The sequence below is a fragment of the Amphiprion ocellaris genome, chromosome 3, assembly GCF_022539595.1.
Source record: "Amphiprion ocellaris isolate individual 3 ecotype Okinawa chromosome 3, ASM2253959v1, whole genome shotgun sequence".
Taxonomy (NCBI): domain Eukaryota; kingdom Metazoa; phylum Chordata; class Actinopteri; family Pomacentridae; genus Amphiprion; species Amphiprion ocellaris.
The window spans coordinates 5,028,637-5,046,765 of NC_072768.1; the positions used below are offsets into that span (position 1 = coordinate 5,028,637).

Here is an 18,129-nt window from a genome sequence, read left to right on the forward strand (position 1 = left end):
TACAAAAAAGCACTTAGTAAAGTTTTTTTTTAAAATGCAGACATACAAACAAATAACGTACTATAAAATACATTTCATCCAAAGTGTCCATGTATTTAATGGGATAATTTACACTTCCTGGTATGTTGTGCAAAGTTCATGGGGCATGTTTTTCAGAGTGATTCTGTGGAAATTTTAGAGAAGCTACTTCCTCCTTGACTACAGCAGCAAAAGTGTTCCAGGCCCCACAAACTACATCAACCACATGCATCTGCTCAACCCTGAAAAACTCCACAGGCTGGGGCTCATCTGAACTGGTTAACGTTTGATGTCCAAGTTGGCCGTATTCACCTATAAAGGAAGTACAAGGAAAGCCAGCATGTACTGATCACATGTTGCTACATTTCAGATTGATATTGCTACTGGGAGTATTTTATTTGGAGTAAAATCAAACTTACCCCATCCCCAAGTGTAGAGGTCACCTGTGGCTGAAGTTAGAAAATACGTTACACATGACAATGACCGATTTGCCAAAAAATGTGCATCAGTGTCGCTGTCAAAAGAGATTTCTTACTTGTTACTGCAGCTGTGTGCCGGGAGCCACAGCTGACTGTCCGGATTTCACATGATGGAGTGACATCCAACAGAGCTGGGAATGCCTGGATTGATATGAATACCTCTTCATGTTTTTCTCCCTCCTGTGGCTCTTTACTGGGAGATGTGCTGACGTCTTGGTGAAATTCTCCTGTTTAATACAGTCAATGTAGCCAAAATGCTACAACTTCAAATATTTTTCAAGTGTTTCTACGAAGTACCACAACTGATGACAAACAGTACATTCTATGGGTCAATATATAATTGAGGGACTTTTGAAGTCCACAGGATATATAAATTCCATAATTTATTAAGGAAACAATTACTTAATAAAAAATGACTGGATATCACTAAAATGTCAACTAAATAGCCATCTCAATTTAACAACAACCACCTTCTAATTAGCTAAACAATAATAAAATGAACCTTTTCAAAAATAGTTTTGATTGTGTTCTTTTTATTAAGTTGAGATAATCATGACAGAGATTTCTTTTTTGGCAATATATCAAATTTTATATGAATAATAACAAATTGTGTCTGAGAAATCACTTTCAGCTAAGTTACCCATTACAAAACACCTCTCAAGGAAGTGTGTTAATTCCTGGCAAGACTTCAAGGCTTTCTTAGTTATTTAATATAAAGTAGTGTGTGAGTCAAATGTGGATTTATGGCATGTCAACAGGTTTACTACAATATCTTTATAAATAACTTTCAATTTTACTTAATTGTATATATAATATTTAGAAGAATCTTTCTCTACAAGTGCCATATTGATTATAGGCGGCCATGTTCATTTTAGGCCTGAAAACAGCAAAAATGTCAACTATGTTATAAAAAGTCCTGCAATTATATATTAACCCTTATCGTAATTAAGGTAGTGGTACATCCATGAACATTGTGAATCCTTGACAATGGTGAAAAGATTTTCCTATTGTTCAGAGCTAAACATAAGCCAAGCCTTATTCATAGATACCAGTTCTGTGTAAATGTTTACATTGAAACCTGAGATAATGTAATTATGATACATGCTACAGGATGCTGCCCTGTGGTGACATACGCTGCAGTAAGTCACACAAAAATGCTTGGATTTCTAAAATGCCTTGTTACCATACTTCTCAAATTCCATTATGACAGGACAAACCTGCTAGCTGGCTGCTCTTCTCTTGTGATGCTTTCATCAGACCTCGTGAAGGAAGTCCCAGCTGGCCACTCTCATTCCAGCCCCACACATAAAGGTCACCCCCGTCTGCGGAGAAAAGGTCATTTAAGGCCATTTTGTTGCGGTTGTAACCCTTTCCCTGGATCTTTATCTAGCACTCACCACTAATGCAGACAGAGTGCCAGCCTCCTGAAGCCACAGATCTCATCTGCATCCCCCACAGAGCCTCCACCGCCCTGGGCTCCTCCTCAGAGGTGAGGCCTCCATGCCCCAGCTGACCATGACTGAGAACATGAACACAGGAAAAGATCAAGATACGGTTATTGTTCAGATTAATACTAAAGATGAATGTGTGTCTATCAGCTCTACCTGCCCAGTCCCCAGGTGTACACGGCTCCAGCAGCAGTGAGAAGGATGACATGTTCTCCACCCAGTGCCAGGCTCTTGGCTTTAAGATGTGGTGACAAGGGACAGTAGAAAGGAGGTTTGGAGGTTATATAACCCCCAGGCACCAATGGGAAAGCCACAGCTGTAGCAAAAAGTGTACCGTTAAGCCTGTGTCACTGCATTCAGCAAATTTCTGCTGCCTGACGACTCTGAAATACATTACCGGAGCCCTCTGACTGGGGTTTTATCTCCATGCTCCATGATGGAGTCTTCTCTTTCTTCTGCAGATCCCAGCATTCAATCCTGTCTGGGAAAGCGAGGGTCAAGTGCGATTCACTGATGAATGCATCTTCACAGCCACGGCTCTCTACTGTAGAGATGCCACGGCAGTCGTTGGAGTCGAGTGTTCCAGAACCTGCCAGGCACACACAGCCGTCTCCTAACAGACAGGGCAAAATAATACATGAGGCAGGCAGCTTTCATTTGAATACTGGGGAAGACACATCAAGCAGAGGATGTGGGGGTCTTTCTGCAGGATATTTTGAGTGTCAAGCACTTCATTTATTGTAATCTGGGGATTTTTATGCACTGATTTGTACCTTTTCTGCATCAATTTATAGTAGAAATGCCTTAATTTAGATAAAGGAAAATAATGTAGCCACCACATAATTCAAAATATGACTTAATGTAAAGTAAAAAATCTCTGAGGTCCTTTCCTCATTTTATAGAGCCATGCTGAGTCAGTACACACATATCCAATATATCCAATATTCACTATTGTTACTATTAAAACAGATTTCTAACAACAATACTGTCCTCCATTCTCTGTTTGTGCTGACTGGTCTTGAGCAATATCTGACTGGTATTACATCATGTGTGACAGCCAAAGAACACTGAAGTTTTCTTTTAAACCAAGAGTATATAAAGCATAAATTCACAAAGGCATGTCAACAAAATTTGGTTTTGGAGTTTGTGGAAGTATAAATGTTGTCGAAAGGTTTTCATATTTACTGCAAATGTATATGATATTCATCATCATATCATAATGTAACACTGTTCTCGTTGCAGCTCTTCACATCCAACAACATTAGGTAATGCTGCTTGTTTAATCTATATTTTTTAAAGCACAATAACACAATGTAGCACTGCTGCTGTTTAGAACGTTAAAGTACAATGCTCTGTGTACCCTGCTATTGTGGTACATTAAATTTATCCATTCTGCCACATCTGTACAAGTGAAATTTGCACATTGTCTTTATTATATTCTTATTTTTGTTATACTGTTGTATTCCTTATTAGTCTTCATCTGTATCTATCTGCTGTAACTTGTAAATTTCCACAGTGAAGGATCATTTTAGTTTATCTCATCTTGTTAATTCATGATATCAGTTACCGACCTCCTTGTTAACTAATAATCGGTATCAGCCCTGAAAAATATCTACAGATCTGTAATCTTTTACTGGAGGAAGTAACCTCTTTAAATGTGACACCTTTTCACATCAATGATTAATGAATTAACTTTTACTGAATTATTTACTCCTGGATTTGAACAGCTAATGAGTTGAAGCAAGATTTCTGCTCAAGTTCAAAACTTTATGCCCACTCCCAAAATATCACATATGGGTCAATATATAATTGCAGGACTTCTTGTAGAAGAACAAGAAAAGAAAACATTTTTTTAAATAAAATAAGATAGTTTAAAATAAATTAACTTCACAGGGGTTCATCAATATATAAACTGAGAATCGTACAGTCTTAAGGCACTTGTATTTTCCAATTTTCTTCAGGAGTAAAAGAAAAGTTTCCAATTTTTTTTTTTTTAAAAGCAATACAATTTGGAGCAAGCTTAAAAAAATCTACATTTGTGTATATAAAATTTACCAATTATTGTTATATTATTACACATAAATTTCAAATATTTGTTTTGCGTAAAGAGACCAAACTTAATCCAATGTGATCTGGAATTAACACACTTCCTGGAGAGGTGTTTTTGTAATGAGTAACTTATTCGAAAGTGATGTCTCGGACACAGATACAATTTGTTATTTTCCATCTAAAATTTCATGATTATCTCAACTTAATAAAAAGAGCACAATCCAAACTATTTTTGAATAAGCTCATTTTATTATCGTTTATCTAATTAGAAGGTGGTTGTTATTAAATTGGGACGGTTATTTAGTTGACATTTTAGTGATATCCAGTCATTTTTATGAATAAGTGATTGTTTCCATAATAAATAATTATGGTATTTATAAAGACATGATCATAATGAACGTTAAAAAAACATTAGTTTTTTCACTTTAAATAATTTTTAATAAAAATGTAAGCAAGATACATCCCATGGACTTCATAAGTCTCTTAATTATATATTGACCCATATATCTATGTCATGAGATGATTCTTTTTGTAGTAATCATGCGAAGCTCACCTGTATTACTGAAGATAGCAGGTGAAAAGAACACATTTAGCAAATTAAAACTTTATTAGATGTAGAAGTGACTCTCCCATGTTGGACATATTGTAGGGATGCATCTCCCTAGAAACCAAAGGCTCAAACATGAGCTAGTGTCTGAATAAAGAGTCTGACAGGCTTACCATCCACGTGCAGAGATGCTCTTCGACTCCAACTTGCTCTGATTCTGTCCACATGATCGCTCACTTCTGTTGGATTTATCACTTTAACTTCCTCAGCTGCTTCGCTACGTCCTTCTCCTTTAACTAATTCCTGCTGGACACAAATCTGTCCAAACGCGTTGAAGCCAAACCCGAACCAGCGCATCTGAACAACTGCTTTTGAGCGCCGCAGCGCAGTTACCCGCGACACTGAACGCTCATCAACACGACACCAGGAAGTATTGCGCATGCGCTCTTGAGTTAATACAGTACAGCTGAAATGCGCTCAAGTTCTATTTTTGTTTTAATGTCCATGTGCTCAGTCAGAATTATAAAAACAACAAACCATACATGTAACACACTGGGAATGTAGTGAAGCATCAATAACAGCAGTGTTGACAAACATTAAAACCAAAATCACAAAATGATGTGAATGAAATGCTTTTGTTGGATATTAAATAAAGGGGAAAGTAGTGTGTAAAATTAAAAAGTAAAACGTGGGAATGACGATGAGACAAATAAAATACTTGCACATGTCAAGGAATGGCCATCTATAATAAAGAATGTATAGATAAGCCTTATTGGTCTCCAAGCGGAATATTCACTTTCGAGAGAAGTACATGAAAATACAGTATAATTAAGATAACTTGATGTGAAACAGCAGCTCATTGGTGACAAAATACTTTGCTGCTTATCATTTAACATCTTTCTTCATTAAAATCGCTCTCTGCTTTTCACAGGTTTTTAAGACACAAGAACATTTCAGAGATCCATGAAATGACTTCGCTGGTCCAACATAATTCTGCTAGTATTCAAACAAGGCCAGAAGGCACATCGACACACTGCTGCAGTGTTTTCAGGGTTCAGTTCCTTTGTTTGTGTCCTTTTCTTGTCTGCTTTTGATGATGCCGTACGCCACAGCTTTATCCAAACAGTTCTGAGCTATCTTGGAGACAGGATCTGATGTTCCTTCTCCTCCCTTCGCCATCACCGACAGAATCTCCAGAGCTTCACTCTCCATGAGCGTCTCAGCCAGACTCCTATCCGCCTGCATCATGTTGTGAACTATGACCACTCCGCGATGACGCAGGTCGGACATTTCACTGAGCAGCAGAGCCTGCACAATCTCTAGCCAGTGTGTTGTCTGAGAAGAAAGAACAGCAGGAGTCATGTAGGGTTGTTGTGGCATTTTAAGATTTAACAAAAGATAAAATTAGAGGACTGGGATGTGTGAATCAAATTCAACAGCAAACAATGTTAAGATTGGAAGATCTAACATGTCAACTGAAGTTCTGAATGCACTCAATAATCCTGTGGAAAATGGCAACCCAACGGAAGCATATGGAGCCCGCATAAGGCATAAGACAGGAAATTCATGCCCTCTCTGTCTGCAATTGTGAGTTGAAACCTTTGTCACACTGAGCTAAGCAGAAATAGTGCCATCCTAGCAGAAATAAAAAGAGGAGGTGGTTTAACTTTTGATACGATTACATCATATACATCCTGATTGGGTCTTAAGATAATGGGTTGTGGCTTTCATTTAAAATCTCGGGATTTTGCTCATGTTTGTTCTTACAGCCTCTGTACTGAATAAACATTATTCGCATCAGACTCTGAAGAAATTGTTTGAAGACTCCAACTTTTGATCCAGAGTTGATTTCTGACTATATGTTTGACAAAGCTGCCTGATCATCTCTGGTCCTTAGCAGGCAGACTGAGTCACAACAGGGTAAAGAACTTTTAACTTTGTGAGAATGTTGCTGGAGCAGTTTTCTTACAGTTCCAGGGATGCGGCTGCAGAGCTCCGGCTGTTCAGCGGTCAGCATGGCCAGAGTTCCTGCGGCAGCTTTCCGTAGCCTTTCATCCTCCTCTCCGCTGTAAAGCACGATCAGCTTCAGGCGATCATTCCCTGTGGCCAGGAACAGCTTCTGCACCTGTGGATGCATCAAACACCCGCTGCTGTTAGTGGAACTTTAATCAGATTTGTATAATAGATTATATTGTTAATGATATTGTGAAGGAAAAAATACTCTCATTCCCCTTATTGTGGTACTTCATCGCAGCTGTTAGCTGAAGACATCCTAGAATATCATGCAGGTTGCATCTGTCAACTACAGTCACCTTCAATCAAGTTGCAGATCCTATAGATCACCTCAAATTATCCTACAGATTTGACCCGATACTAATTACTTCTCCCAAACTGAGGCTGGGAGCACATTCAGGTCCTCTGTGTCCTCAATATAATCATGAGAAAGGCAGATGCTGCAAAGACAACTGTTGTAGGAAAAACATGACTTGGTCAAGATTAGATATTGTTTAGTCTGACGTTATGGAGTAGACAAATTTTCTCCTTATTGGGCCGTAATCTAAATATGGCATTCCTCCTAACTTAATATATACCCAAGGTTGAAGAGAATCCTCAGAATTGATGCTGCTGATGCTCACATCACTGTGTTGCTTGTTGTATCACTTCTCCTGATATCAGTAAACCTTATTCTCAACATAAGCCATCCGATTCTCCACAGTGTCTCTGAGTCCTCATTCATCTCTCGACATGGCAGAATTCTCAAACAGATATGTGTCTTACCTCTGTGCTTAAAACCAAATTACACATGCACTCTGTGGCAGAAGCTCGGACCAGTTCGTGCTCCTCAAACATGTAGCCTTCAACTTTTGGCACAGCTTTCTCCTTTATGATCTTTTGTCTGTGGAACAACATAGTTAAACTTAAAAACTATAAAGTATTTTAAAAAATTGTGATGACATGCATTTAAACATTTAAGACTTGATAGCATAAACATTTAAATCTCAAACAACAAAATAAATAAAATTGAATCAGGCAGCACTATGCATAGTTGCACAACTTCAATATAAATTAGTTTATACAGTTTATGAAGGAGATTTGAAAGAAAATGTCACCATTCAGAGACTTGAAATACTTCAATTTCTGTTAACAACTTGCCCTAAAAAATGTGGGACTTGACCTAGAACAAGCTGTACAAGAAGATTATGCTCATTAATTAGGTAAAGGATTGACTCCTAATTAATTAAGCCTCAATCAATTGTGCTTGTCCCAGAAGAGCTGGAAATAGTGTTGGTGGGAACATTTTCACAGCATTTTAGTTTAACAGAGACAAACTATGATCCTGTGTGTTAGGCAATAAAAACGTATGTTTAAGTCTATTAACAGTTCATAAACTGTTATTATAATGTGTGTTGTGTTCTCTCATTAAAACTGACTGCATTGCAAGTGTATTCTTAGGAGAGACTTCCCCCTAGTGGCTGACCTGAGTCTTTCACTGATGCCTGCCAGGTTAGTGAGAGCCATTAGTGCCTCGAAGTTCTGCAGCAGGGTGCACTCAAGACTCAGGAGGCTGACAAGAGGGCGCACCACCTCATAGATCTGTCAATAAAATGTTAAACAGGGTTAAACAAGAGAATCTGTTTAATGTTTTTTAACTGAAGTGGTTTAATACTGCTTGCATTTTTACCCTTTCTCCTGGAAATGCAATCTCAGGGTTGGATGTGATGGTTATTTTTGCCAGCGCCTGTGCAGCTTTGATTTTTCCTACATCTGTGTTATCGGACGCAAGGGGGATCAGAGCCTGTGGAGGAGAACAGCAAACATAAATCATTTAAACCTCCACGTGCTGGGAGTTCAGAGCAGTGTGCGGGCTAACCTAAGTGTATTTATCATGGTGCTCTACCTTTCCTCCACCCTGTGCCACCACTGTGCCTCTGTCTTCCTGTCGTTCCACCAAAGCCAAGAACACCCTGCAGTGAAAAATGATATTAAACCGGGAAACCTGCAGAGAGAACAGCCGGTGAAAAAGACTGCAGTTTTCCTACCTGCCGATGCATTCCTTACAAGCCTCAGTGAGGGCAGGGCTCTCCTGTTTGACCATACACACCAATGCAGACACCACACCAGCCTCCAGGAGCTTCAGCAGCCTTTTCTCCACATAAGAACGTGCATCCTGACATAACCAAAAGACAGGCAGACTCAAATGAACAGCTACTCTTTAAAGAAGAAATTTGAATGCAGTATAATTTCTTCTACACCTCAAGAAACAGGATGAGGCTACTGTGCAATATTAAAGATATATTGAGTGAGCATTTCAACAGTACCTTGGGATGCTCCTCAGGTACATGCTGCTTTGCATATTTGGCCAGCTCCACCATTTGAGGGTCTGGCTTCTCCACATCGTAGCTGTTGGTGCAATTCACTAATGTCGAGCCCACAGCAAAGAGTACGGTCTTATCTTCAGACTGCAGAAACACATAAAAATACAACAATGACGTCCAGGTAACTGAGCCAACGCTAGTGTGATGTGTGGAATGTCACGGCTTGGAATTCAAAATCCTGCACAAAAATAAACATTACCAAAACAACAAAAGATCCTCTCCTGACAGCAATTTAGGCATTATAATTGCCCTGCATTATCCTTGTATATTCAGCATTAAAACAAATACAATGATCAGTTAAACCTTTGCCAGGTCAAACATGGCCAGGAGAGCATTCTTGTCTTCCACTAAGTCTTCCTTCACGTCAGCGTCAAAGGTGAGGTAGGCAAGACCTTCCACAGACCAGCGGCGGGATGTTGGGGGCAGGGATTCATTACACAGCCACCTAACAGAGAAACAGATTAAGTTTGGCTCTTATTTTAAATCCACTAATCCACTCCTTAACTGTTTTTAATCAGGTTATGCAACAATGTAGATGAGGCATCTCTCTTAATTTACTCCCAGGGTCAAGATTCAACTCAGTCAAACTTACTTTCTGCATTGTTTGGCGAGCTTCAGCGTCGATCCCTCTGCAAACTGCTTCATGCTGAAATCTGTCCCTCCTGCTGATCCAAGCTTGCACAAACCCTGTGTAATAAACCAAACTGCAGCGTCAATATATAATTGCGGGACTTTTTGTAACACAGTTGACAGGTATCATAGTAGACATTTTTGCTGTTTTCAGGCCTAAAATCAACATGGCTTCTATAACTAAACACCACATGGCATTTTTACAGAAAGATTCTTCTAAATATTATATATATTCAATTGAGTAAAACTGAAATTGAAAGTTATTTATAAAGACATTGCAGTAAACTTGTTGACATGCCATAAATCCACACTTGACTCACACACTACTTTATATTAAATACCTCAGAAAGCCTTGGAGTCTTGTCAGTCTTTTCTTCAGGATGAAATAACATCATGTGGAGCAGTTATTTAGCCAACATTTTAGAGATATCCAGTCATTTTATATTAATAAGTTTTTGTTTCCATAATAAATAACTATGGAATTTGTAAAGGCATGATCATAATGAACATAAAAAAACATTAGTCTTTTTACTTTTAATAAAAATGTTTACATTATATATCCCATAGACTTCAATTATATATTGACCCAGTAGGTTTTATCTTTAGTTAAAAAATTACATTTTCTCTAACTATCTTCCAGACTTACCACTAGGGCTCTCACGCGTATCCTGTCATTCTCACTCTTCTTGTAGAGGTCCTTAAGGAGGGCCACGCCGTTGGCTGTGATGAAAGAGGCTCTCTTGGCTTTGCCTGCAGCGTGGATAAGAGCCTCCACCGCTACTTGCTGGTGAGTTACATCTTCGGAGGCACACAGAGAGATCACTGCATCCATCATTCCTGACATTTCCAGAGTTCTGTTACCCACGTCACTCGGCCCTTGGAGGAGCACCGATACCGTCTGGATGGCTCGCAGCTTGGCGTCTAGTCCAGAACGGCTAAAGTGTTGCCTACCCACAAAAACGTGAGATTAGAAGAATTAGTCATAGAGTGCAATTTTTGAGCTTCAGGCCTTTGATAATGATTTTTCACGCTCACAAGTTATGTCACGAGTAAGTAGTTCTACAGAGGGAAACTTTTATTGGAAACAAAACTTTTAGTGGAGAACTCACTGAACATATTCTTCACATAGTTTGTTGAAGTTCTCCCTCTCTTTGTCACTCTTCAGGTCATCGTACAGTTTGCTCAACAAGACAGAGCAGCTCATGTGAGTGTTGTCTGTAAGAGGTGGTCCTTCTGAAAGCTCAGGAACAGTCCCAGCCACCTGCAGGATCTTTTTCAGCCCTGCAACAAAAGAAATGGTTTATGAATTTCACTGTAGTGATACCAGATAAAATTAGGAACTGAATTTCTAAAATCATGAAAAAGTTAAATATGTGGCAGAAGCTCTGTTGCCAGAAATGGCATGTTGGTGTGTTTCCTACCCTGGTCTGTCACCCATAATGTGAGGGAGTTGTCAGGGTTTTTCAAGGACTTGCGTGGTACTTGTTTGACCAGGAGATTGATGGCGCTGTCTCTGCCGGGCCCCGACACATTAGACGCTGGCAACATTTCCAAGAGGTGGTGTAGCATCGAGCGTAGCTCCTTGGATGGTTCTGTGTCACATTCGTACAGTAAATTGAAGTTGAAAGCACAGAAAAGGCATAGATTTAGGTTAACTTTCATGAGAGTACCACAGATGTCACATATTAAGATCATCAGCGTCTCAACTCACCAGGAAGTATAGCTTCATCTTTTCCTCTGATCTCTTTTTTCATGCCCTCTGTCAGAGCCTCAAACATCACCTGCAGCAGGTGGCAGGCAGCCAAAGACACAGTGGGGGCTCCTGATCCCATTACTGCACACAGCTGCTCCATTCCCAACTCATTCACTATAGCCATAGTCTGGGAATAAAACAGTGGATGTCAGCAATAAAGAGCTGAAAAGCGACTGAAGTGTTGCAAGCATAGTGAATAATGTTCTCTAAAGCTATCATATATCAACATCTGCTGATGAACTGGCAAGCAGACTTCACCATGAATGGAAACGGGAAAGCAAAGAATATAAAGGAACTTCACTATTCACTATAAACACACTCCTTCCCTTATCTATGCTTTCTAACGAAGGAAATGCAAGTTTGTGTGCCTGTGAAAAATGACTTTAAAGACCTTGTAATGAACAACGTTAGAGGAGAACGTCACACTTACTCTGGATTGATGTCCTGTGCACAGCCCAACTAATGTCCTGAGTGCAGAAAGGATAACATCCTCGAGCTTTGACTGAAGAAGCTTCTGAATTAATTTCACTCCATCATTACGGAAGATCTGTTCAGCTCCTGCCTCATCTCGAGATAACACCACTAGATTCTGAGCAGCCTAAAATTGATTAAAAGATTACATTATTTTGGGGCCGTACGGCTTTACTGCGTCACCAAAATATGTGAGGAAAACTCAAACACATTAAGACAAAATTAAGCCTCCTGAGCCATGCTTACCTTTTGCCGATCTGAGTCTTTAGCAGATGCATCCAAGAGGAGAGAAAACATTTGCTGAACACGAGCATCTGTGGAGTTTAGTTGTGCTGACTAAAGGATTAAGAGAAACACTTTGATTAGAAACAGTTTCATCAGCGTACAGTTTCAAAGGCAAGACAATCCTCCCTGATGTTATCAAAGTCACATCACCTTTTGCTGGATCTGTGCTCCTAGCTGTCTGAGCAGGTCCTGAAATGCTTTGTTTTTGGGCTCCAGCTGGGCACACCTCTGAGCATCCAGAAACGCCTGGTCAAGCCGACCAAGTTTCTGAAAAGCCTGTGCCCTCCGAAACCTGGCTTTCACGTCACCCGGATCAGTGTCGAGTGCTGAAAGAAGAGAAAGCAATAACATTTATCACATCTGTGTACATGAAATCCAGTTTAATAGACAGTTTTTGCAACAATAAACAGAGCAGTGCATATTAACTCATCATAGCATACTAATTATGAAAGGTTTCTTCTAGGGGTTGACTGATATCAAGCTTCATTTTTGTATTATTGGCATCTCTATTGCCTCTAATCAACATTGAAGGATAAACACCAAAAAGTTCCCTTATCAATAAACATATGGAAATAATAAATAAATACAGACATATCAGTAAAGCTTTGTCCTGAAGTTTTTGTTATAGATCTTGATTTTTCTTTTTTTTCCTACTGATAACTGGAAAGAGCTTATTTAACTTTTTTGCTTTGTGGCATTTCAGCACAACTAAAACTAATTCAGTATTCCAGTTTGGTGTAACACCCAGCCCTTTGTTTGTCCAAACGTTAACAAGTCAAAGTGATATTATCCGGATGGACAGACTGCAAATCAGGTGGAAGTAGGCTTAATTAAGTGCTGAATCTAATGTGAGGTTACATATGTACTATCATAGAAAAATAGACCCTACTCAGTGAGCTTATTAATTCTAAAATATATAGAGAACTGTCAAACCTTTAGAGGCATCAGTCTCTGCCTTGCTGTAGTCCTCCAGTTTCAGGTAGCAGGCAGAGCGGTTGCGGTACAGGACAGCACTTTCTGCCTGGCTGTCACTCAGCTTTATTGCTTTGGTGTAACAGCAAATAGCTCCCTGCATGTCTCCTGCCTTGAAAAGGGTGTTCCCCTCCTCCTTCAGGGCTGCAGGGTCCTAGATTTAAGAGAAAATGTGAGAAACAGTGTACTGCCAAAGTGATCGTTCGCCTCAAATTGATTGCGCACTTCATGCTTTAGCAGTGTGGCCCAGTTTATTTATTTATTTTTCTGGATCACGCAGTCATAACATGAAAAAAACTGAATAATTCGTCTGTGGGCACAGCAGAAGTGTGTTTGTTTTTGGCATACGAATAATGGTGACAAAAAAAGTTTGCAGTTTAAGTGTAATCTTGCATGGCATTTAGGGTAAATATAGGCTGTACTGTTTCCAGTGTTTAGGCTATGTGTGTAGATGGGTTTTTTTATATTAATCAAGAAATGAATTCTTCCGCAATCATCCTGTAGACTTAATGGAATAATGTTATTCTGGTGCAGTGACAGCCTTACAGTCACAATGTAGGGGCTGCAATGGTCCTGGCAGGTGGAAAACTGCATTAGGTGAGTTGAAGTAGTCCCTTAAAGCTGTTCTAACCAGTAAAAAAACATATAGATGAATTATAGCGCACGGAGCAGATAAAATAATACAGGGACATGAGGATAATTGCTTCCACGGAGGGCAGGACGATCACTTTATGGCTCAGCTCCGAGGGGACAGAAAAGCTTCGAGCATGAAATTTGCTAAGCTAACTATGCTAAGTCGCTTACTAGTGTTGCCTTACCTTTCCTTTTTCACTGCCACTCATCCTCAAGGTGATGCACACAACACAGCAACACTGATTATTGCGAATATGTAGCTTAATTCCAGTCTACGACCTCACAAACGCCGCTAACTTCAACCCAACATGTCACATCTTGCTATAAACTTCCGGGTTTCCGGAGCACGTTGATGACGTACAAACCCCGCCCCTACCCACACGCTCCATTACCATAGAAGGAAGAGAGCAGCCCAAGCATGTCAGTCTGCAGCTCTGCTTCATTTGGTTACATTTCCATTCCTTTCTCCAGTCCATACAGACACAGTTATATCTTATGTAATAAAAGAAGAAAGATCCAGAAAGCCAACAACCTTTATTTTTATTTTATGCAGCTGTAGAAACTTTTTAAATTTATTTCACTGTTGTTGGTGCTCTGAATGCTTTGTGATAGATGGTTTAACCCGAGCAATGCATAACTAAGTCGAATTACCACTTTCTAATTAGGTACAGTTTACAAAGAATTTAGATGTAATAAGAAAAACATTTGGGTTGCAAATTGAACTGTTAGCCTCTTGTGTCCATGAATAACAACCTCTTGATCAATGACTTATCAAAAGTTAGCTGACAAAAACAACTTTTGACCATATAGTGCTGGATTTAGCATCAGCATCTTTAAAGTCCCTCTGCAGTTGTTTTCTCATCTCTGTGCATCAAAGTTACATGATTAGGCTACTTGCTGTAAAATGGGTAGATCTATGAAGTCTCAACTGCTTTTTTCAGCCACCCTTTCCCACTTACAGCAGCTCCAGCACACCGGCTCACCTCCAACTCTGCTCCAACATTGTGAAACTAGTTATAAAATTGGAGTAATTCAGCCATACGTGTTCAAATCAGAAACTGATTCTGAAGAGGGATAATGATAAAGAAAGCCTCACCCACACTTTGAAAAGATTGGCTAAAGGGCTAAAGGGGGGAAACTAATATACTGGAGTAAAAACCACAATATTTCCTGCTGAATTGCAATACAGTAAAATAAAAGGTCAAGCAAACTGAAAACACAAATAAATTGTAAAAGTAAGTTTGCATGCGGGTGGGTTATTTTTTTATTATTAGTACCAACGCTTTTCACTCTGTGGAACAAAAGTACAAGCCCCATATTGTGTTCTGAATCTTGGCATGTACTTTAGTATCCATCAGATCACAAATAACTTTACATACTACATAACCAGCTTCACTGTTTGCAGTGCAACACCACAGATAAAGACCACTGCAAGATGTTATGGTATTCCCTGGATCAGTCCCCTGGGAGCTCTCGTTTACCTGGACAGACCACCACTATTGTTGTGTATCCCCTGTTGCTGTGGAGACAAGGTGATTCCCTTTAGGGCTTGTGGTCAGGTACAACTGTTCAGACTCTCATATTACCATGGCCGCTTTGTCGATTTGGAAGTATATCCAGCATGAACAACTGGTGTACACCTCCTCAGGGCTGGGCTTGCTGTAAGACCACATACATAACAGATCCGCAGGAGATCCACGAGGCTCAGTGACAACACCAGGGAGCCAAACGCAAGAGCCACAGTCTGACATCAAACTCAAAAGCAGCTGTGCTAACATTTATTCCTTATCTCCACTTTGTTTTGGGAGAGATTATGCTGTCAGAGCAGGATTCTGTCATTACTGGTGTAGTTTACTGAAACACAACTAATTTTAAGTCTGGAAACAACACTCTCATGCACTTTAATCACTACTCTGTGAATGTTTTTGTAGCTCTCCTGAAAAGTTATTAGTCTCTTGTGATTGGAGTGAAACCAAAACAGTACCATCTGTTCCTGTCATGTTGCACACAGTCAGCTAATTAATTATTGAAGTGTCAGATAATCACCTGTTCCCATAAACACACAAAGTGTTCCTGAATGAGCCATCAAAAAACAATAATGAGACTCACCTGCTTTGGTCTCAGACGCTCTGGTTACAGGATTGGACAAGGAGGTCGTTACTCCAGGGGTCACAGTAGACCCTTTTCAGAGGCATTATGGTATAAAAGTAGCACATACTCCCAAGTTTTGGAGCTGTATATTTCTTATAACATGCAGTCAGAATGGAAAAATAAATTAGCTTGAGACGTCATTGGCTGAAAAACATCTTTAATTTACCATCTACGTGGGTATGTTTGTTTTTAGTCATCCCTTAATCACAGCGTGTCATTTATATGCGTAAATTACAGCATATCATTTGTATGCTCAAAAGCTGCCTCTGCCACAGTCCACCGAGTAAACAAGAGGTGAGAAGTGGACAGTAATTTACTGGAGTTCTCAGTCTGTCACATACCTCAAATATGAAAGCATTAGTTAGAAAGGTCTTTTTTCCAAAGGCAGTTACTTTCCTATTCATCACTTAGAGTTGTGCGCTGGGGAAAGTTCAAAAATGTAGACAGAGCAGTTTTTGGGGTTGTTTAATTTCAAATCAAGCAATACTCTGTGACTGTGATTGCTTTGAGCCAACAAAAAACAGCTCTGATTTCTGTACTTTGGACTGTGGTGTGTCAGAGCAGATAGTCAAGCGGGGTGCTGTTGAGACCTTCCATCACATGTCCGCCCACAGCAGTGGACCACCATGTGATTCTTCTTGCTCATAGATGGATAATTTTGCACTGGGCAGCCACCCACATACAATATTTTGATCAGTAATGTAAGTTTGCAATGTTTCTTTCCAGAATATTTTGTTCCCAGATATTGCTGTAAATGATTTACAGAGATTACTTTGCAGAATCATTTGAAATAACACATACATTCATTATATTCTGGCACATACTGTGTTGACTGTGCTGTTCTACGCAATAAATAATGAATTTAGAAGCACTGTTGTTGATCATAGAGTCATGTTATACTAAGCCCAGTAGGTGACGAAGTGGTATTAAATGGTTGACCCCGAGTCAGAAAGTCTTATACATTTTTCATCTTTTCAGATACAGTCCTGTAGGATTCTTATTAATTTCTCCAAATCCTATAAGACAATAATCTCAACTTTATGGGAAACTATTCGAATTCTGAATGAGAAGTCTTATTGACAGTGCATTTCTTCTGACAATCCTGTCGAAAATGTACATTATTTTAAAAATGGATCTTACAGTGCATTACTATTAAAATTATTAGAAGATTGGCTTGAATCTCTTCAGAAACCCCAGGGGACTCTTCTTTCTGAAAATCTAACTTGGTTCTACAATTGCACCAAAGAATAAATAGATTATGTATTTAGAAAAAAAAATGCTGAACATTTTTAAAATTCTTCAAATTAACAAAAAATATTTGAGCACAACGCAATCATACTTATGGCTTACTGAGTAACTTAGTTGAAAGTGATTTCTTGGACACAGACACAATTTGTTATTTTCCACAGAAATATCTGTCATGATTAGCTCAACTTAAAAAAAGAACACAATCAAAATTATTTTTGAATAAATGAATTTTATTATTGTTAAGCTAAATATAAGGTGGTTGTTAAATTTGGACTGTTATTTAGTTGGCATTTTAGTGGCATCCAGTCGTTTTTTATTAATAAATGATTGTTTCCATAATAAATATTTATGGAATTTGTAAAGACATGATCACAATGAACATAAAAAACCTAAGTTTTTTTTAACTTTCAATAAAAATGCATGCACAATACAGCCCATGGACTTCAAAAGTCCCTCAGTTATATATGTACTCATATAATTTGACATTGAAAAAGCTTTATACAAATAAAGCCTATCATCATTCATTTTATTATTATATTTGTTGTTGAGACTAAAATCATGAATGTAAATACTATTACCTGGACACATACAGAAGGAAGCTAATGCTAAAGAAAATGAAATATTATAGAGCTTTTTATGCATATTTGCTGTGGTTTGTGACATTATCTGTGATATGACTGAACATATGGCTGACTGATTATATTATCAGAATCAGAATCAGCTTTAATGGCCAGGTATGTACACAACATACAAGGAATTTAGTTTCGACTGTTGGTGTCACCCTAATAATAATAATAATAATAATAATAATAATAATAATAATAATAATAATAATAATAATAATAATAATAATAAACTATAGAACGAAGAATAGAGAAACAACAGTAGTAATAAAAATAAATATAACACAATATATATAGATATTGACAAGCTAGAAAGCAATATATAAACACAGCAGTGCAAAATGATAACTGCTACACGACGATACAGTGCAAAAACCTGTGCAAAAAGTACAGTACATATCCATTGAAATACTTAGAGAATAATTACTCACTAATTTACAAACTCG

The 18,129-nt window shown here is 38.7% G+C and overlaps 2 protein-coding genes across 2 annotated transcripts; both read right to left on the minus strand.

Annotated features, from left to right (window-relative positions):
* Window positions 1–10: 10 nt before the first annotated feature.
* On the minus strand, window positions 11–4,986 carry LOC111563067 (RCC1 domain-containing protein 1). The gene is made up of 8 exons (XM_023261959.3): window positions 4,715–4,986; window positions 2,343–2,558; window positions 2,102–2,261; window positions 1,895–2,016; window positions 1,715–1,819; window positions 554–724; window positions 438–467; window positions 11–330 (listed from the first exon to the last, which is right to left on the minus strand). The coding sequence occupies exons 1-8, from the start codon at window positions 4,980–4,982 to the stop codon at window positions 137–139; spliced, it is 1,266 nt and encodes a 421-aa protein (XP_023117727.1). The 5' UTR covers window positions 4,983–4,986; the 3' UTR covers window positions 11–136.
* Window positions 4,987–5,013: 27 nt separating this feature from the next.
* Window positions 5,014–14,009, minus strand: unc45a (unc-45 myosin chaperone A). The gene is made up of 19 exons (XM_023261948.3): window positions 13,847–14,009; window positions 12,990–13,182; window positions 12,207–12,382; window positions 12,018–12,107; window positions 11,731–11,898; window positions 11,259–11,427; window positions 10,969–11,139; window positions 10,657–10,828; window positions 10,194–10,494; window positions 9,510–9,604; window positions 9,221–9,362; window positions 8,861–9,001; window positions 8,582–8,709; window positions 8,440–8,506; window positions 8,224–8,337; window positions 8,020–8,135; window positions 7,320–7,437; window positions 6,511–6,666; window positions 5,014–5,876 (listed from the first exon to the last, which is right to left on the minus strand). The coding sequence occupies exons 1-19, from the start codon at window positions 13,868–13,870 to the stop codon at window positions 5,589–5,591; spliced, it is 2,829 nt and encodes a 942-aa protein (XP_023117716.2). The 5' UTR covers window positions 13,871–14,009; the 3' UTR covers window positions 5,014–5,588.
* Between the last annotated feature and the right edge of the window lie 4,120 nt (window positions 14,010–18,129).